This window comes from Hemitrygon akajei, chromosome 9, assembly GCF_048418815.1.
Source record: "Hemitrygon akajei chromosome 9, sHemAka1.3, whole genome shotgun sequence".
In the NCBI taxonomy this organism is placed as follows: domain Eukaryota; kingdom Metazoa; phylum Chordata; class Chondrichthyes; order Myliobatiformes; family Dasyatidae; genus Hemitrygon; species Hemitrygon akajei.
In genome coordinates this window covers 21,554,236-21,576,177 of record NC_133132.1, presented here as the reverse complement: position 1 = coordinate 21,576,177, position 21,942 = coordinate 21,554,236, and the positions used below count along the sequence as shown (strand labels likewise).

At 42.2% G+C, this 21,942-nt stretch overlaps 1 protein-coding gene across 8 annotated transcripts in view; it reads right to left on the bottom strand.

The window, feature by feature from the left end:
* klhl22 (kelch-like family member 22) overlaps positions 1-21,529 on the bottom strand; it is a 121,051-nt gene extending 99,522 nt beyond the window's left edge. For 2 of the 8 annotated variants that reach the window (XM_073055600.1, XM_073055603.1), the window contains exons 1-3: positions 21,403-21,528; positions 20,095-20,187; positions 18,122-18,296 (exon numbers count right to left, since the gene is read on the bottom strand). Coding sequence is in view for 1 of the 8 variants with exons in the window: in XM_073055603.1 (XP_072911704.1) it covers positions 18,122-18,138 (17 nt within the window). In the remaining 7 variants the exon portion in view is untranslated. Of the gene's footprint in view, positions 1-3,601; positions 3,793-18,121; positions 18,297-20,094; positions 20,188-21,402 lie in introns of all 8 variants that reach the window. The other 6 variants (XM_073055596.1, XM_073055598.1, XM_073055597.1 and 3 more) reach the window with 6 other exon arrangements.
* Positions 21,530-21,942: the final 413 nt, after the last annotated feature.

Below are 21,942 nucleotides of genomic sequence, written 5' to 3'. Positions count from 1 at the left end.
ATCCGGTATTATTTAGCCTCAGTTAGTAAAACATTTTTCTTCGTATATAGTATATATTTTACCCTTCTATGCATATAAAACACTTAAGAAACGTATGTATTTCAATAATCAAACCATTGCATTGCTTAGTAATAATTGTAGCTTTCATCCAGGCAGGACCTTTCACATTATCCATAAAATTGTTCCGATCGTTGACCGACTGTAGCCTAACGCTTTTCCAATGACCGATGGCGTTTCACCTCTTTCCGATAGCTTTATTACTTCCACTTTATTTTCAATTGTGACCGTGATTATTTTCGTGAACAGAAACACTGCGGATTCAGAGCTGCGCCGCAGGTTAAATAAGGGACTTGAGCATCCACGCTTTTTTGGTATCCGTGGGGGGTCCCGGAACCAATCCCTCGCAGATAAGGAGGGAATCACTGTATGTGATTCCCACAGACTGCAATGCTGCCTGGTGCCATAGTTGAGAAAACTCTGCAGAGCTGGAATAGAAGGCTTGCATCTACATGATAAAGAGACTTCTGGATAGGTACATGGAGCTTAGAAAAGTAGAGGGCTATGGGTAACCCTAGTAATTTCTAAGGTAGGGACATGCTCAGCACAACTTTGTGGGCCAAAGGGCCTGTATTGTGTTGTAGGTTTTCTATGTTTCTAAAGCAAAGGTAATAATAACTAGATTACTACTTGAGCAACATCTAAACAGGCATCAAAATAAGATCAAAATTGTATTTCTGGGTCAAAGACTGGGAATGGAAAAATGTGTCAATTCTTGGCACAACAGCACCATATATGGGGGGGGGAAGGGATGGGTTTGGCTGGAATGGTAATAAACTAGGGCACATTATTTGATTATCTAAGGATGCAGATGAGGCTTTAAGAGAATGATAAAGAATATAGAAATCTACAGCACACTACAGGCCCTTTGGCCCACAATGTTGTGCCAGCCATGTAACCTACTCTAAAAACTGCCTAGAATTTCCCTAGCACATAGCCCTCTATTTTTCTAAGATCCAAGTACCTTCCTAAGAGGCTGTTAAAAGACCCTATTGTATCCACTTCCACCAGCGTGCCAGTAGCCCATTCCACTCACCCACCACTCTCTGAGAAAAATTTACCCCGACATCCCCTCTGTACCTATTTCCAAGCACCTTAAAACTATGCCCCCTCGTGTTAGCCATTTTAGCCCTGGGAAAAAGCCTCTGGCTATCCACACGATCAGTGCCTCATCATCTTATACACCTCTATCAGGTCACCTCTCATCTTTCGTCACTCCAAGGAGAAAAGGCCAAACTCACTCAACCTATTCTCATAAGGCACAGCCTCCAATCCAGGCAACATCCTTGTACATCTCCTCTGCACTCTCTCTATAGTATCCACATCCTTCCTGTAATGAGGTGACCAGAACTGAACACAGTACTCCAAGGTCTTATATAGCTATAGCATTACCTCACAGCTCTTGAACTCAACCCCACGGCTGATGAATACTAACACACTATACACCTTCTTAACAACACTGTCAACCTTGCAGCAGTTTTGAATGTCCTATCCACACAGACCTCAAGATCTCTCAGATCCTCCATACTACCAAGAGTTTATATTATATTCTTTCTTCAAATTGGACCTACCAAAATGAACCACTCCACACTTAACTGGGTTGAAGTCCATCTGCCACTTCTCAGCCCAGTTCTACATCCTATCGATGTCCCACTGTAACCTCTGACAACCCTCCAGACCATCCACAACACCCCCAACCTTGGTGTCATCAGCAAACTTACTAACCCACCCTTCTACTTCTTCATCCAGGTCATTTATAAAAATCACAAAGAGGAGGGGTCCCAGAGCAAATCCCTGTGGAACGCCACTGGTCACCAACCTCCATGCAGAATACGAACCATCTACAACCACCCTTTTCCCTTCTGTGGGCAAGCCAATTCTGGATCCACAAAGCAAGGTCTCCTTGGATCCCATACCTCCTTACGTCCTGAAGGAGCCTTGCATGGGGAACCTTATCAAATGCCGTACTGAAATTTATATACATGACATCCACTGCTCTATCTTCATTAATGTGTTTTGTTGCATCCTCAAAGAATTCAATCAGGCTTGTAAGGCACCACCTGCCCTTGTCAAAGCCATGCTGACTATCCCTAATCAGATTATATCTCTCCAAATACTCATTAATCCTGGCTCTCAGGATTTTCTCCAACAACTGGCAGAATATAGTATTAATGGTAAGACTCCTAGCAGTGTGGAGGATCAGAGGGATCTTGGAGTCTGAGTCCATAGTATCGGTTAGTTTTCTTGAGATTCTTACACACTTGATACAAATACAATATGCTAACTCCTGTGGATAGTCACAATTTTTTATGTAAGCAAGTACAAGCTTTTTTGGAGGATCGCTTAACAAACTTCGCAGTGCTTGCAGAGTCCTGTCAAGCGATGCTCCCCAAACAAGGGAACAGCCCCCCCTTTTTATAGGGTCTTACCCAGTCAGTCACATATGCAAGAGACAATTATTAGCTACCCCCACAGTCACATGCCTGACAACAGTGATAGATAGATACTTTATTCATCCCCATGGGGAAATTCAACATTTTTTCCAATGTCCCATACACTTATTGTAGCAAAACTAATTACATACAATACTCAACTCAGTAAAAATATGATATGCATCTAAAATCACCCTCTCAAAAAGCATTATTAATAGCTTTTAAAAAGTTCTTAAGTAGTTTACTTAAATACATTGAGTCCTAACCCCGGCACTTTAACATATCTTACTCCTGGCGGTTGAATTGTAAAGCCTAATGGCATTGGGGAGTATTGATCTCTTCATCCTGTCTGAGGAGCATTGCATTGATAGCAACCTTTCGCTGAAACTGCTTCTCTGTCTCTGGATGGTGCTATGTAGAGGATGTTCAGGGTTTTCCATAATTGACCGTAGCCTACTCAGTGCCCTTCGCTCTGCTACCGATGTTATACTCTCCAGTACTTTGCCCACGACAGAGCCCGCCTTCCTTACCAGCTTATTAAGACGTGAGGCGTCCCTCTTCTTAATACTGCCTCCCCAACATGCCACCACAAAGAAGAGGCGCTCTCCACAACTGACCTATAGAACATCTTCAGCATCTCACTACAAACATTGAATGACGCCAACCTTCTAAGGAAGTACAGTCGACTCTGTGCCTTCCTGCACAAGGCATCTGTGTTGGCAGTCCAGTCTAGCTTCTTGTCTAACTGTACTCCCAGATACTTGTAGGTCTTAACCTGCTCCACACATTCTCCATTAATGATCACTGGCTCCATATGAGGCCTAGATCTCCTAAAGTCTATCACCATCTCCTTGGTCTTGGTGATATTGATAGTGATGGTGATAGTACGAGACAAAGAATACTGAAGCAGAAGCAAAGGTTGTCCACCCAAGATCAATGTGTGTGATTAGTATTTAAATTCCTGCATGTCATCGGACAAATTATCCTTTAACATCTCAATAGTACTTGACAGAGACCACTTAATCATCTAAAAGCATCTAATTTCCTGCAAGTCAACAGGACAAATTATCCTTTAACATTTCAACAATACTTGACAAAGACCACTTACTCACCTAAAGGCAAAAGTAACAGCCAGCCACTCGAGAGCAATTAGCTAGTCCACACTAGACCGGATAATTTTGAAAATGCCGGTTTCGCATAAAAACGATAGGCGTCCACACCAAGCGTTTTTGAAAATATCTCTGTCCACATTGAAATGGTGATTTCAGCGAATCTCCTCCTCCTGCGCATGTGTAGGACACATCTACCGAAAACAAGCGACATGTTTGGTGTCAAATCTCGCTGTGAAAGACGGTGCGTGTTTGTTCAGTTACAGACTAGAAAAACTTAAATGACGGACAGCTGTTGGCTCTCGCGCAGGACTTAAAACTAAAAAAAACAAATACTGGAGCGTATGGCGGTAACCGACAGGGAGTTCATGGACAGTATGACCCAGCTGACGACGAACATTGAAAAACCGACTAACTCTGTTGCATTAATAAAGCCCCTTGTTAAATGTATAAAACATGTCTGTATCAGTGTTATATTGTATTTCCATACAATGTTACATTAGGCTGTTACACATCCATTGTCAGAGAAGTACTTGCATAAATAGGTAAACCACCTTCATACGAGCAAGGACAGAAAACAGGGCGAAGTGAGTATACTTATTTACTCAGCAAGTTATGGGTCAAAGTATTTGGTGAGTACATTTCTAACTCTTCTGGCTTCAGTCTCGTTGCCGTCTGTTCTGAAATTGTTAGGTTGCGTTGAAGAAAACAATGAAATGGCGCGCTGCCGCCAGCATCTGTTCCAGCACGTCATGACAGTGTTTTTAGATTTCTCCGGCTACCCCGTCCACACTGCTCCGGCCAATCTAGCATTTTCAAAATTACACACCCTGGAGAGCGTTTTAGAAAAGCTCTTTTTTCGGTGGACTAAAACAGCACTTTAGTGTGGATGGAGGGTCAAAACGAAGAGAAAAAACTTTGGTTACGGATTTAACCGGTGTAGTATGGATGTAGCCTTAGTTCAGCATTTCCAGAGACAGAGTATAATTAGATTGCCACACCCTGCATGCAAGACAAGGAAGCCTGCAGCGTAGCTTAGCTTCCAATGTCCTGAATGGCAGCAGAACAAATTAATCTTTTAACATCTCAACAGGGCGCTCAAAGCATCTGTACAGTTTGACTCTGTGGTTAAGAAGGCTTATTGGCCTTCATCAATCAAGAAATTGAATTTAGAAGCAAATTTTTTTACTTAAGTGGTTTGCCATTGCTTTCTTCTGGTCAATGTCTTTACAAGACGAGTGACCCCACCCGTGATACTCTTCAGAAATTGTCTGCCTGGTGTCAGTGGTCGCATAACCTGGACGTGGTGAGCATCAGCTGCTCACACGACCATCCACTCACTATCTGCCCCCTTGGATCCATGTAACCTTGATTGGAGGGGCTAAGCAGGTGCTGCACCTTGCCAAGGGTAACCTGCTGATGAGCAGAGAGGAGGAGCACCTACAGCTCCTTTGATGGAGATATATCTTCACCCCGCCACCCAGCTACCAGGATGATGGCAGAAATTTCTGTCGGCAGATAAAATGGATGACACTTGAACTGCCACGTCTGTGCACCATGATGACTTAATCATAAAGCATGCTCCACCTTACTACCTTTAAAAGCTTAGTGTTGTCTTTGCAGAGAACGGTGAAGTCATGGGGCTGCAACGATGTGTTTGAAATGACAGAGGATAGCCGTGACACTAAGTACCAAAGGGTCTCGGCCCGAAACGTCGACTGTACTTTTTTCCATAGATGCTGCCTGACTTGCTGAGTTCTTCCAGCATATTTTGTGTGTGTTGCTTGGATTTCCAGCATCTGCAGATTTTCTCTTGTTAGTAGTTTCTGATGTTCCTCTGGTACTGCAATCTTGCCCTGACTTCTTCAATTTTATTTTCCAGAGACTGCACATTCGTCAGTATGATAGTCGGCAGTGGGCGTCTAGCCTCTGTGTTTCAATTGTACCTGCAGACTGGCTCGTCTTCTGCGTTTCCATTTTCCTAAAGGGGACACGCGTGTAACCTGAGTCTGCCGTCTGGGGTCTGCCAATCTTGCTAGATTTGAGTATTGATAGATATTTTAAATGTCTTAAAATGATGTTGCTTACTGAAGTACACTTGGTTGTGTTTGTGGATTTCAGCTGCAGTAGTCCTAAACAGGAATATTTGATGATTCCCATTGGAGCTGCACAAAGTAACCACTTATCGGTGCTATCTTAAGGCCAGTGACTTACTCCTGCTCCTATGTTCCCATGTGCATGTCAAAATACCAGCCATTCTTGACATGTTGACGATTATCCAGTGTAGATTAGTATCATTGTTTTTAGTTGAAATTTTCTATCACCCCAAACCCCTTTTTCTTTCACCTCCCGGGATTGGTACCTCTGCCACATGACAATGAGTATAGGAATAGAACGAGGTGGAGGATAAATGTGTGGCTGAAGGATTGGAGCAGGGGGCAGGGATTCAGATTTTTGATCATTGGGACCTCTTTTGTCCTGTACAAAAAGGAAAGGTTGTACTTGAATCTGAGGGGGACCAGTATCCTGGCGGGGAGGTTTGCTAATGCTATTGGGGAGGGTTTAAACTAGATTTGCACGGGGTGGGAAGTGAAGTGAAGAGGCAGAGGATGGGGAGGTTGGAGCACATGTAGAGACAGCTTGTAGGGAGTTTGTGAGGGAGGACAGGCAGATGTTTTTGAGATGAGTATTTTAATGCAAGGAGTATTATAAACAAGGTGGATGAACTTAAAGCATGGATCAGTATGTGGAACTATGATGTTGTGGCCATCCTCAGGAATAGGAATGGCTGCTGAGTGTGCCAGGCTTTAGATGTTTCAAAAAGAACAGAGAGGGAGGCAAAAGATGTGGGGGTGTGGCATTGCTAATTAGGGATAACGTCACAGCTGCAGAAAAGGAGGAAGTCATGGAGGGATGGTCTGTGTGAGTGGAAGTCAGAAACAGAAAAGGGGCAATATCTCTATTGGGTGTTTTTATAGTCCACCCCCCCAATAGTAACAGGGATATCAAGGAGCAGATAGGGAGGCAGGTTCTGGAACAGTGCAATAATAATAGGGTTGTTGTGATGGGAAATTTTAATTTTTCTAATATTGATTGGCATTTCCTTAGCGCAAGGGGTTTAGATGGGGTGGAGTTTGTTAGGTGTGTTCAGGAAGGTTTCCTGACACAATATGTCGATATCTAGAGGAGAGTCTGTACTTGATCTAGTATTGGAAAATGAACCTGGTCAGCTGTCAGCTCTCTCGATGGGAGAGCATTTTAGAGGTAGTGACCACAATATCTCCTTTACCATAGAGCTGGAGAGGGATGGAGGTGACAATTTGAGAAAACATTTAATTGGGGTAGGGGGAAATATGATACTATTAGGCAGGAATTTGACAGCATAAATTGGGAGCAAACGTTCTCAGGGAAATGCATGGCAGAAATGTGGCAAATGTTTAGGGAACATTTGCATGGAGTTCTGCATAGGTATGTTCCATTGACGCAGGAAAAGGATAGCAGAGTTAAAGAACCATGGTGTACAAAGTATGTAGAAAATCTAGTTAAGAAGAAAAGCTTATGAAAGGCTTAAGAAACTGGGTACTGTTAGAGCTCTAGAAAATTACAAAGTTGCTAGGAAGAAGCTTAAGAATGGAATTAGGAGAGCAAGAAGGGGCCATGAGAAGGTCTTGCTGAGCAGGAGTAAGGAAAACCCCAAGGCATTCTACAAGTGTGTGAAGAGCAAGAGGATGTATGTGAGAATAGAACCAATCAGGTGCGATAGAGGAAACTTGTGCATAGAATCGGAGGAGGTAGTGCAGGTACTTAATGAATACTTTGCTTTAGTACTCACCAGGGAAAAAGACCTTAGCAATTGTGGGGATGACTTACAGCGCACTGAAAAGCTTGAACATATAGACATTAAGAAAGAGGATGTGCTGGAGCTTTTGAAAAGTATCAAGTTAGTTAAGTCACCAAGACCAGATGAGATATACCCCAGGCTACAGTGGGAAGCAAGGGAGGAGATTGCAGAGCCTCTAGAGATGATCTTTGTGTCATCAATAAGGATGAGAGAAGTACCGGAGGATTGGAGGGTTGTTCAAGAAAGGGAGTAGAGATAACCCTAAAGTTGTCACAGATTATTTTACTTATTTGGGTATTAAAATTACCAAAAAACATAAAGATTTATTTAAAGTTAATTTCTTACCTTTAATTGACCAAATTAAGCAACTTGTTACCAGGTGGTCTCCATTATCTTTGTCATTGGTTGGTCGAATTAATGCTATTAAGATGATGGTATTACCCAAATTCTTATATTTATTTCAAGCATTACCAATTTTTATTCCTAAATTTTTTTTGATATCATTGACTCCAAAATATCTTCCTATCTGTGGCAGAATAAAAATCCTAGACTAAGCAAAAAATATTTACAGAAGCCTAAGAAGGAGGGCGGTTTGGCTTTGCCAAACTTGAGATTTTACTATTGGGCAATTAATATACGATATTTAATATTTTGGACACAAGAATCAACTATAGCAGCTTGCCCACAATAGGTAAATTTGGAATGTAAATCCATACAAGACTTTTCATTGTTTTCAATTTTAGGATTTTCACGTCCTTTTTCTTTATTTAAATTGAATAAACAAATAACTAATCCTATAGTTAAACATACATTGCGAATTTGGTTTCAATTTCGTAAATTTTTTGGCTTGAATAAGTTATCTTATCAAGCCCTATAATATCTAACTTTCTTTTTCGGCCCTCTTTTATGGATCAAGCCTTCGTTTTATGGAAAACAAAAGGTATAACATGTTTTCGTGATCTATTTTTAGATGATAGCTTTATGTCCTTTGAACAGCTATCTAATAAATATAATTTACCTAAAACTCATTTTTTTAGATATTTGCAAGTTAGAAATTTTTTGAATAATGAGTTACAGTCTTTTCCAAAACTATGTCCATTGGACATTACGGAAATTTTTTTAGCTTTGAATCCTTGTCAGAAGGGTTTAGTAGCCATCATTTATAATATGATCATGAAAATACATCCAGAAGTATCAGAAAATATTAAGAAGGAATGGGAAAAAGAACTTCATTGTCTTATACCCACTGAGCAATGGGAGAAAACTTTACAATTAGTCAATTCTTCTTCTATTTGTGCTAAACCTGCCCTAATACAATTTAAGGTTGTACATAGAGCTCACATGTCTAAGGATAAACTTGCTCGATTTTATTCTTATGTTAATCCAACCTGTGATAGATGTCTTTCTGATGTTGCTTCATTGACCCACATGTTTTGGTCTTGCCCTTGTTTGCAAAATTACTGGAAAGATATTTTCAGTATTATTTCAACAGTTCTGAATATCAATTTCCAACCGCATCCTATTACTGCAATTTTTGGTTTACCAATGGCAGATAATAGTCGTTTATCCCCCTCATCTCGACGGATGATTACATTTGTTACATTAATGGCTAGAAGATCTATTTTATTGAATTGGAGAGAAATTAATCCTCCAACTATATTTCAGTGGTTTTCTCAAACTATCTCTTGTTTGAGCTTAGAAAAAATTAGAAGTGTTGTCTTTGATCCTTCAGTTAAATTTGAAGAAACTTGGAGACCATTTATTCAACATTTTCATATGAGTTAAATTGTCTTTTCCTAAACCTCACTTTTATTATCCTTAATTATTTGGATGGAGGTTCGGAGTTATTGGCACTACTGTATATATTTGACATTATGCAATGGCCCATGTTGGTTAGTGTTTTTTTCCTCTCTTTTATTTGGGTTTTTTTTTACTTCTTTTGTTCATAAATACCATGAGTTTGGGAGGTTATTATATATTGATTATCATCTATTTGAATGTCTATTTAAACTATTAACTATGTACTCTCAAACTCTCTGTATTCATGTTTCATTTATGTTTGCTTAAAAATTAATAAAAAGAGAAAGAAAGAAAGAAAGAAAGAAAGAAAGAAAGAAAGAAAGAAAGAAAGAAAGAAGAAAGAAAGAAAGAAAGAAGAAAGAAAGAAAGAAAGAAAGAAAGAAAGAAAGAAAGAAAGAAAGAAAGAAAGAAAGAAAGAAAGAAAGAAAGAAAGAAAGAAAGAAAGAAAGAAAGAAAGAAAGAAAGAAAGAAAGAAAGAAAGAAAGAAAGAAAGAAAGAAAGAAAGAAAGAAAGAAAGAAAGAAAGAAAGAAAGAAAGAAAGAAAGAAAGAAAGAAAGAAAGAAAGAAAGAAAGAAAGAAAGAAAGAAAGAAAGAAAGAAAGAAAGAAAGAAAGAAAGAAAGAAAGAAAGAAAGAAAGAAAGAAAGAAAGAAAGAAAGAAAGAAAGAAAGAAAGAAAGAGATAACCCAGGAATATATAGACCACTGGTGAGCAAGTTAGAACATAGAAAACCTACGGCACAAACCAGGCCCTTCGGCCCACGAAGTTGTGCCAAACATGTCCCTACCTTAGAAATGACTAAGCTTCCCCATAGCCCTCTATTTTACTAAGCTCTATGTACCTAACCAAAAGTCTCTTAAAAGCCCCTATCGTATCCGCCTCCACCACCGTTGCCGGCAGCCCATTCCACACATTCCCCACTCTCTGCGCAATAAACTTACCCCTGACATCTCCTCTGTACCTACTCCCCAGCACTTTAAACCTGTGCCCTCTTATGGCAGCCATTTCAGCCCTGGGAAAAAGTCTCTGACTATCCACATGATCAATGCCTCTCATCATCTTATACACCTCTATCAGGTCACCTCTCATCCTCTGTCGCTCCAAGGAGAATAGGCTCAGTTCACTCAACCAATTCTCATAAGGCATGTTCCCCAATCCAGGCAACATCCTTGTAAATCTCCCTTGCACCCTTTCTATGGCTTCCGCATCCCTCCTATAGTGAGGCGCCCAGAACTGAGCACAGTACTCCAAGTGGGGTCTGACCAGGGTCCTATATAGCTGCAACATTACCTCTCGGCTTCGAAATTCAATTCCATGATTGATGAAGGCCAATACACCATAAGCCTTCGTAACCACAGAGTCAACCTGCGCAGCTGCTTTGAGCGTCCTATGGATTCGGACCCCAAAATCCCTCTGATCCTCCACACTGCCAAGAGTCTTACCATTAATACTATATTCTGTCATCATATTTGACCTACCAAAATGAACCACCTCACACTTACCTGAGTTGAATCCCAACTGCCACTTCTCAGCCCAGTTTTGCATCCAATCAATGTCCCGCTGTAACCTCTGACAGCCCTCCACACTATCCACAACACCTCCAACCTTTGTGTCATCAGCAAACTTAATAATCCATCCCTCGACTTCCTCATCCAGTCATTTATAAAAATCACGAAGAGTAAGGGTCCCAGAACAGATCCCTGAGGCACTCCACTGGTGAATGACCTCCATGCAGAATATGACCCATCTGCACCCACTCTTTGCCTTCCATGGGCAAGCCAGTTCTTGATCCACAAAGCAATGTCCCCTTGGATCCCATGCCTCCTTACTTTCTCAATAAGCCTTGCATGGAATACCTTATCAAGTGCCTTGATGAAATCCATATAGGCTACATCTACTACTCTTCCTTCATTAATGTGTTTAGTCACATCCTCAAAAAATTCAATCAGATTCGTAAGGCACGACCTACCCTTGACAAAGCCATGCTGACTATTCCTAATCATATTATACCTCTCCAAATGTTCATAAATCCTGCCTCTCAGGATCTTCTCCATCAACTTACCAACCACTGAACTAAGACTCATGGTGTATAATTTCTTGGGCTATCTCCACGCCCTTTCTTGAATAAAGGAACAACATTCGCAATGCTCCAGTCCTCCGGAAACTCTCCCGTCCCCATTGATGATGCAAAGATCATCGCCAGAGGTTCAGCAATCTCCTCTCTCATCTCCCACAGTAGCCCGGGGTACATCTATGGACCCCATGCACCCCTCATACAATCTCTTCTCCCTCCTACCATCTGGGAAAAGGCTCCGAAGCATTCGGGCTCTCACGGCCAGACTATGTAACAGTTTCTTCCCCCAAGCTATCAGACTCCTCAATACCCGAAGCCTGGACCGACACCTTGCCCTATTGTCCCGTTTATTATTTATTGAAATGCCTGCACTGTTTTTGTGCACTTTATCTAGTCCTGTGTAGGTCTGTAGTCTAGTGTAGCTTCCTCTGTGTTGTTTTTTTTTACGTAGTTCAGTCTAGTTTTTGTACTGTGTCATGTAACACCATGGTCCTGAAAAAAGTTGTCTCATTTTTACTATGTACTGTACCAGCAGTTATGGTCAAAATGACAATAAAAGTGACCTGACTTGACTTGATCTCATCCGGTCCCAATGACTTATCTAACTTGATGCTTTCCAAAAGCTCCAGTAGATCCTCTTTCTCAATATCTACATGCTCAAGCTTTTCAGTCTGCTGCAAGTCATCACTACAATCACCAAGATCCTTTTCCATAGTGAATACTAAAGTATTCTTTAAGTACCTCTGCTATTTCCTCTGGTTCCATACATATTTTCCCACTGTCAAACTTGATAGGTCCTATTCTTTCATGTCTTATCCTCCTGCTCTTTACATACATGTAGAATGCCTTGGAGTTTTCCTTAATCCTGCCTGCCAAGACCTTCTCATGGCCCCTTCTGGCTCTCCTAATTTCATTCTTAAACTTCTTCCTGTTAGCCTTATAATCTTCTTGATTTCTAACATTACCTAGCTCTCTGAACCTTTTGTAAGCTTTTCTTTTCTTCTTGACTAGATTTATTACAGCCTTTGTACACCAGGTTCCTGTACCCTACCATAACTTCCCTGTCTCATTGGAACGTACCTGTGCGGAACTCCACACAAATATTCCCTGAACATTTGCCACATTTCTTCTGTACTTTCCCCTGAGAACATCTGTTTCCAATTTCCTCCCTGATAGCCTCATAATTCCCCTTACTCCAATTAAACGTTTTTCTAACTTGTCTGTTCCTATCTCTCTCCAATGCTATTGTAAAGGAGATAGAATTATGATCACTATCTCCAAAATACTCTCCCACTGAGAGATCTGACACCTGACCAGGTTCATTTCACAATAACAAATCAAGCACAGCCTCTCCTCTTATAGGCTTATCTACATATTGTGTCAAGAAACCTTCCTGAACACACCTAAAAAACTCCACCCCATCTAAACCCCTTACTCTAGGGAGATGCCAATCGGTATTTGGGAAATTAAAATCTCCCATCATGACAACTCTTGTTATTATTACACCTTTCCAGGATCTGTTTCCTTATCTGCTCCTCGATATCCCTGTTACTATTGGGCGGCCTATAAAAAATACCCAGTAAAGTTATTGACCTCTTCCTGTTCCTAACCTCCACGCACAGAGACTCCGTAGACAATCCCTCTATGGCGTCCACCTTTTCTGCAGCTGTGACACTATCTCTTATCAACAATGCCACGCCTCCACCTCTTTTGCCTCCCTCCCTGTCCTTTCTGAAACATCTAAAACCCGGCACTTGAAGTAACCATTCCTGTCCCTGAGCCATCCAAGTCTCTGTAATAGCCACCACATAATATCTCCAAGTACTGATCCATGCTCTCAGTTCACGTAAGGGTGTTACACAGCGTAAAACTATACATAATTAAGCATTTCAATTGTGGTGAACAAAGTAAGGACATAGTGAGTTTGGCTAAGGGTTTGTGGAAGTTGACTAAGATAATGTTGAAAAGGTTTTGGCATCCCATGACCAAGAACTGAGAGATGAAGAGCTGATGAACAGAAAAGGATAACAATTGAAGCCGAACGCAGAAGCGAACGGCCTGAAAGTGAAGACGTCCAGAAACTGAACGGGAAGGAATTGCGTGAGATTTTCACTGCGATTGACAATGCTGCAATGATTGCAGAAAAGTACGACTTCAATTTTGAAAGGGTACGTAGGTTTAGGGCATATTTGCAGGATGGTTTGAGTGCTTACAGAGAACTGTATGATAGAAAGATGCACGAGGCTAAGCAGTCAAGCATACTGTTGTTCTTCAAGCCTTCCACATCATCCACAGCAGGCGACGAAACTTGACCTTCAACATTGAGGCAGGCAGACATAGAAGGTGACCTGCCTGCCCTGATGGAAACAGACGACGATGAGATGATACCCCAGTCTCCTCTACCTCCCACCACCCCAACCTCCGACAACTCAGCCTAACACATCATCAACAGTGTGCTCGCTCTCTCCTCGATTCCAGTAAGTGAAACTACACTGTACATACATTATTTCTACTTCATATAGGCTGTGTATTTTTATGTGTTATTTGGTAGCTTCACAGCTTAAAGGTTACTGGAAAGAGTGTTTCTGCCGAGAGCGCCTGCACCATGTGTTTCTGCCAGGAGTGCCTTGCGTCGTGTGTTTTTGCCGCGAGTGCTGCCGAAAGCACTTGCGTGAGATTTTCGCTGCGGCAGACAGTGCTGCAATACTTGCAGAAAAATATTCCTACATTATATAGGCTGTGTATTTATCAGATCATTCCTGGTTTTACTATATGTTACTGTTATTTTAGGTTTTATGTGTTATTTGGCATGATTTGGTAGGTTATTTTTTGGGTCTACGAATGCTCACAAATTTTTCCAAATATAAATAAATGGCAATTGCTCCTTCACTTTACAACATTCCGGCTTACGAACCGTTTCATAGGAACGCTCTACCTTCGACTAGCGGGGGAAATCTGTAGAGTATGTCAGGGTTAAGTTTTTTTGCGCAGAGGGAGATGAGTGCATGGAATGGGCTCCCGGCAACAGTGGTGGAGGCGAATACTATAGAGTCTTTTAAGAGACTCTTACATACGTACATGGAGCTTAGAAAAATAGAGGGCTATGGGTAACGCTGGGTTAATTTCTAAAGTAAGTACATGTTGGGCACAGCATTGTGGGCCAAAGAGCCTGTATTGTGTTGTAGGTTTTCTATGAAATTTGACAGAGAGAAGCTAAAGTCAGATATTTCAGTATTACAGTGGAGTAAAGGGAATTACAGAGGCATGAGAGAGGAGCTGGCCAAAACTGATTGGAAAGGGATACCATCAGGGATGATGACAGAGCAGCAATGGCTGGCATTACTGGGAACAATTTGGAAGGCACAGGATAGATACATCCCAAAGAAGTAGCAGGATAAACAACTGTGGCTGACAAGGAAAGTCAAAGCCAACATAAAAGCAAAAGACAGGGCATATAATAGAGCAAATTGATACCAGAATCTTTCACAGATATATAAAGAGTAAAAGCGAGGCGAGAGTAGATATTGAATCACTGGAAAATGATGTTGGAGAGATAGTAACAGGTGACAAGGAAATGGCAGTTGAACTGAAAAAGTATTTTGCATCAGTCTTCACTCATCCAGAAAGTCATGAGGCATGGGATCAGTGGAACTTTGGCTGTTTGGATAAAAAAAATTGGCTTACAGCAGAGGGTAGTAGTGGAGGAAAGTATTTTGCCTGGAGGTTGGTGCCGCAAGGATCTGTCCTGGGACCCCTGCTCTTTGTGATTTTTATAAATTACCTGGATGAAGAGGCAAAAGGATGGGTGAGTAAGTTTGCGGATGACACGAAAATTGGAGGAGTTGTGGATGGAGCTGTAGGTTGTCGAAGGTTACAAGAGGATATAGACAGGCTGCAGAGCTGGGCAGAAAGCGGCAGATGGAGTTCAAACTGGATAAGTGTGAGGTGATGCATTTTGGAAGGACAAACCAGAAGGCAGGGTTAATGGTCGGTTACTTAAGAGTGTGGACGAACAGAGGGACCTTACATCCCTCAAGGTCGCTGCGCAGGTTGATAGGATAGTTAAGAAGGCCTATGGGATGCTAGGCTTCATTAATAGGGAGATTGAGTTCAAGAGTAGAGAGGTCATGTTGCAACTCTACAAATCTCTGGTGAGACTGCACTTAAAGAGTATTGTGTTCAGTTCTGGTCGCCTCATTATAGGAAGGATGGAGAAGCTATGGAGAAGGTGTAGAGGAGATTTACCAGGATAATTCTGACATCGCCTCTAAAATTTCCTTCAATCTCCTTATTAGTACTAGGATTTTCCACCCTGGGAAAAAGTCACTCATCATCCACTCTGTCAATGTCTCCTATCATCCTTACACCACTATCAGTCACATAACATTCTCCTTCACTCAAGCTTCTGTATGTTTCCAGATCCATTTTTTCAAACTTCATAGCCACTGCTTTTGTTTTAAGTCTTAAAACTACAATTTTCAGTGGAGTGAACCCATTAACAAAATCACTTGCTTCACCAAGTATAAATGCTCACCATCTATCCGCTGCTAGCTTTTTTAAATAGTTTGCTACCCAACACAGTAAATTATTGAAGTATGAGGAAGTATTAATGCATGACTTCCGGTCACAATACTCCCAAACGCAATAGCTATTGCTGCCTGGTTGGAAATATTTGGCTCTCTGAAACTGAATGCAGCAGTCCAGTAGTCATAGCCAAAGCTACAGAAAACAAAACTACACATAAGAGCCAAGTAAAAGTAAAAATCAGAATTAAAGTAATTAAATAACTCTGTTCACAAAAGGTCCATTTAGCCCAATTGTTCTAAGCATATACCTATTACTGCATAACACCGTAAGACACAGGAGCAGAATTACACCGCGTGACCCATCGAGTCTGCTCTGCCATTCCTTCATGGCAGTGCCAGGTTTATTATCCTTCACAACCCCATTCTCCTGCCATTGCCCTGTAACTATTGATGCCTTGCCTAACCAAAAACCTATCAAACTCTGTTTTGGATATACTCACGGGCTTGGCATCTACAGCCACCTGTGGCAATGAATACCACAGATTCACCACACTTTGGCTAAAAAAAAATCCTCATCTCTGTTCAAAATGGACATCCCTCTAATCTGAGGCTGTGCCATACACCTCCTCATAATACTTCAAAAATTTACTAATCAACGTTCACCAATCTGAAGTGTCGTCAGAAATCACACTCAGTAATCTGTAGTGTCGTCCTGTAGTGTTGGCAGGAATCACACTCAGTAATCTGTAGCCTCGTCAGAAATCACACTCAGTAATCTGTAGTGTCGTCCTGTAGTGTTGGCAGGAATCACACTCAGTAATCAGTAGCCTCGTCAGAAATCACACTCAGTAATCTGTAGTGTCGTCCTGTAGTGTTGGCAGGAATCACACTCAGTAATCTGTAGCCTCATCAGAAATCACACTCAGTAATCTGTAGTCTTGTCAGAAATCACACTCAGTAATCTGTAGTCTGATCAGAAATCACACAGTAATCTGTAGTGTCGTCAGAAATTACACTCAGTAATCTGTAGTCTGATCAGAAATCACACTCAGTAATCTGTAGTGTCGTCCTGTAGTGTTGGCAGGAATCACACTCAGTAATCTGTAGCCTCATCAGAAATCACACTCAGTAATCTGTAGTCTCATCAGAAATCACACAGTAATCTGTAGTCTCGTCAGAAATCACACTCAGTAATCTGTAGTCTCGTCAGAAATCACATTCAGTAGTCTGTAGTCTCGTCAGAAATTACACTCAGTAATCTGTAGTCTGATCAGAAATCACACAGTAATCTGTAGTGTCGTCCTGTAGTGTTGGCAGGAATCACACTCAGTAATCTGTAGTGTCGTCAGAAATCACACTCAGTAATCTGTAGTGTTGTCAGGAATCACACTCAGTAATCTGTAGAGTCGTCCTATAGTGTTGGCAGGAATCACACTCAGTAATCTGTAGCCTCGTCAGGAATCACACTCAGTAATCTGTAGTCTTGTCAAAAATCACACTCAGTAATCTGTAGTGTTGTCAGGAATCACACTCAGTAATCTGTAGAGTCGTCCTATAGTGTTGGCAGGAATCACACTCAGTAATCTGTAGCCTCGTCAGGAATCACACTCAGTAATCTGTAGTCTTGTCAAAAATCACACTCAGTAATCTGTAGTGTTGTCAGGAATCACACTCAGTAATCTGTAGTGTTGTCAGGAATCACACTCAGTAATCTGTAGTGTCGTCCTATAGTGTTGGCAGGAATCACACTCAGTAATCTGTAGTGTTGTCAGAAATCACACTCAGTAATCTGTAGTGTCGTCAGAAATCACACTCAGTAATCTGTAGTGTCGTCCTGTAGTGTTGGCAGGAATCACACTCAGTAATCTGTAGCCTCATCAGAAATCACACTCAGTAATCTGTAGTGTTGTCAGGAATCACACTCAGTAATCTGTAGTGTCGTCAGAAATCACACTCAGTAATCTGTAGTGTCGTCCTGTAGTGTTGGCAGGAATCACACTCAGTAATCTGTAGTGTCGTCAGAAATCACACTCAGTAATCTGTAGTGTTGTCCTGTAGTGTTGGCAGGAATCACACTCAGTAATCTGTAGTGTCGTCAGAAATCACACTCAGTAATCTGTAGTGTCGTCCTGTAGTGTTGGCAGGAATCACACTCAGTAATCTGTAGCCTCATCAGAAATCACACTCAGTAATCTGTAGTGTCGTCAGAAATCACACTCAGTAATCTGTAGTCTGATCAGAAATCACACTCAGTAATCTGCAGTGTCACAGATTATTCACTAACCTGTAATCTTCACTCATCCATTAAGTCACGAGAGGTCATATTCGCTAATCCTGAAGTAAACATTAAATCGACAAAGCACCAACCCAAGCGGGGCTACAGAGTTTACTCCATTTAACCCAGTAGTTTCTATTCTGAGCCGTGTGTTCAAGAAGATAACACAGAATTGTGAGTATTGCTGAAAAAGAGAACACTAGATTTCCACCAGCAATTTAGAAAAACTTCACACATGCCCTTGTAAAAACTATCCTTAAAGGTACTTTATTTAATATTGTAATTCTTTTGACTGAAGGAAATTATCAGGTATTGATCTTTAAAAATGTTTCACATTACAGATCAAATAAACTAACAGACTAATGTAATTTAATTGGGTTCAGATTCCAGGTATAAAACTTGTGATTAAACTAGATATGGAATCTTAACAGAGAAAGGAAGTGGCTGTCAGAAAGATCAATGGGGAGAAGAGGGCTCAGTATTATTAGAAAGGCAGTGAGAATAGTGTGAGGTGGATAATTGGAGAAGCTAAGAGATAGGAGACAGTTGCACAATTGGAAGGATTGTGGGACAAGATGGAGTGGGATAACAATAGGTGCTACAGGAAGAGGAGGGAGCAGTTAGTTGGAGGGATTATAAAAAGAGGGAGTGGGATAATCAGTGGACTGTGGATGTAGAAACGAATGGTGAAACTAGAAGGCGTAAGAATAAAATGAAGTGGGATAGTCTACAGGAAGAGCTTTGGCAAGAGTAGGGAATAAGATAAATTGTACAGGCAGTGGTGATATCAGGCTCCAAGATAATTGAAAGCTGCAGGAACAGCAGGAAGAAATATGGTTGGGGAGTAGAACAGGAGAAATATCAGAGTGGGGTGATAATGACCCTTATAATTGCAGGAAGTCTGGAAATTGGATGCACTATGGGAATGCAAAAGGCTGTGAGAATATAAGGACATTGGAAGGGCTGGGAGAATAAAGCGATATAGGATACTTGCAGGATGTGAAAGTAGCAAGAAGTGGGATACAGTACCTTGAAGAAGTATTCAGCCCCCAACCCTTTGTTCACATAAATGAGTATTACAAGGGATTTCAATCAACTTAACTGAGAATTTATATTTGTGAATCACATGCTCCTTTTATTCACAATAGAGCCCAAAATGCATACCTTTGCTCATAAAGACTTTGCAATGCGTCACTTGGAAGATACCGAAAAGATACAGGAAGGATGTGGAAGCCATAGAAAGGGTGCAGAGAAGATTTACAAGGGTGTTGCCTGGATTGGGGAGCATGCCTTATGAGAATAGGTTGAGTGATCTCAGCCTTTTCTCCTTAGAGCGAAGAAGCATGAGAGGTGACCTGATAGAGGTGTATAAGATGATGAGTGGCATTAATCGTGTGGATGGTCAGAGGCTTTTTCCTAGGGCTGAAATGGTTGCCACAAGATGACACGGGTTTAAGGTGCTGAGGAGAAGGCGCTGGGGAGTAGGTACAGAGGAGATGTCAGGGGTAAGTTTTTTTTACTCAGAGTGGTGAGTGCGTGGAATGGGCTGCCAGCAACGGTGGTGGAGGCAGATACGATAGGGTCTTTTAAGAGACTTTTGGATAGCACATGGAGCTTAGAAAAATAGAGGGCTATGGGTAAACCTAGTAATTTCTAAAGTAGGGAAATGTTTGGCACAACTTTGTGGGCCGAAGGGCCTGTATTGTGCTGTAGGTTTTCTATGTTTCTGTGTGGAAGAAGGTCTTGTGGTCAGATGAGACTATATTTGAACTTTTTGGCCTCAACGCTAAGCAGTATGTGTGACATAAATCTAATACTGTGCATCATCCAGGGTACACCATCCCTAATCTCTCTGCAAATACGTGCGTGTTTGGTTCATACCTGAACCACAAACTGGGCGATGAAATAATGGCTGTAAATATTCTTTAAACAAATAGAAAGGAGTTACGAGCAAGTGGCTGGTCAGATCAGGTAGCTCCTACCTTTGCCCTATCACGGGCCGGCTCACACCGCCCTAGTTCGTTTTCGACAGCAGACTGGAAGCCTGGTCAGAACTGATGGGAAGATGAATGCTGCTAAATAAAGAGAGATTCTACATTAAAAACCTGCTAGCCTCTGCCAAAAAAGCTTAAAATGGGGAGGAAGTCTGTCTTTCAGCAGGACAACGATCAAAAGCACACATGCCAGAGCAACCATGGAATGGGTTTCAAAAGAAGAAAGTTGATGTCTTTGAGTGGCCCAGTCAGAGTCCTGACCATAACCTGATCCAACATTTCTGGCTGTCCATCGCTGCTCCTCAACTAACCTTGCACCCCTGGAGCAATTTTGTACGGCAGAATGGGCAAATCTTGCTCCATCACGTTGCACAAAGTTAATAGCGACTTATCCAAAAGGACTACTGGCTGTAAAAGCTGCAAGAGGTGCAAAGGGGATGAATACTTTTAAACTGTCGACATTTCCAATTTTGAGTTTTTAGTTTTTCAGGCTTTACCATTTTCCCTGTTTTTGGGCTCTACTGTGAAAAAGGAGTATGCAATTCACAAATAAAAATTCAGTTAAATTGCTCATAGATTGTAAGTCATTTATGTGAGTGAAAGGTGTAGACTGAATACTTTTACAAAGCACTGTAAAATTATGATTAGCCGTATGATTAGCACCAAGCAGGGCAATGGGGAGTTGTGAGGCACTTGATGGGAAGAGGGTAATGGGAATGTTGGGGCATTTGATAAGAGCAGGGGCAATAGGGGGTAGAGAGGCATATGATGGGAACACGGTAGTGGGTCATTTGATTGGAACAGGGCAATGGGGTAGTAGGGCATTTAATTAGAACAGGGCAAAGGGGGTAGTAGGGCATTTGATAGGGATAGGGTAAGAGGGGTGGTGAGGCATATGATGGGAGAGGGGCAATGGAGCTGAGACACGGTAGGAGCAGGGCAATAGGAGTTAGTGGGTATTTGATGGGAACACGGCAATGAGGGCTGTTGTACTTGTAGAGATGGGAGCGGGACGGGGGGGGGGGGGGGCTGGGGCATGTGGGGGGAGCGGGACAGGGAGGGTGGATCAGGACTCGGGACGAGTTTGGAATGACCGGTGGGAGAACTGACGGGAAGGAGAGGATTGGTCTCACTGAAGAGCAGGGAGGGTGCCAGCTCGCCCCTCTCTGCAAATACGTGCGTGTTTGGTTCATACCTGAACCACAAACTGGGCGATGAAATAATGGCTGTAAATATTCTTTAAACAAATAGAAAGGAGTTACGAGCAAGTGGCTGGTCAGATCAGGTAGCTCCTACCTTTGCCCTATCACGGGCCGGCTCACACCGCCCTAGTTCGGCCCGAAAGCCGCACCGCACCGCCTCCCGCGCCCGCCGCCATTTCGCTCGCTCCTGCCTGCCCGCCCGGCCGCCCGCCCGGTGCACAAAATGGCGGCGGCGGCGGCGATGGCGATGCATCGGACGGCGTGCGGCAGGGACTGGATCCGCGCTGCCCCCGACCCCGAGCCGGCGCCAACACCCTCCCCGGGACTGCCGAGGGGCTGATGGAGGCAGGGCGTTCCAGATGTATCTGGTTGAGCGCTTGGTTCACCAGGGCAGAGGGGATTACGGGCCAAAGTTCATCACAACGACGTTCCCCTAAATGTCAGTAAAAACAAAACAGTTGTTTATTGACTCCTGGAAGAGGGCTAATGCACTCATCCTTCTGTCTACATCAACAGTGCTGAGGTTCACAGCTTCAAGTTCCTTGGAATGAGCATCACTGTAATGATCCGGCCACGATGACACCAAGGTTAAGAATGTTGAGCCAGTGCCTCTGCTTTGTCAAGATGCTAGAGA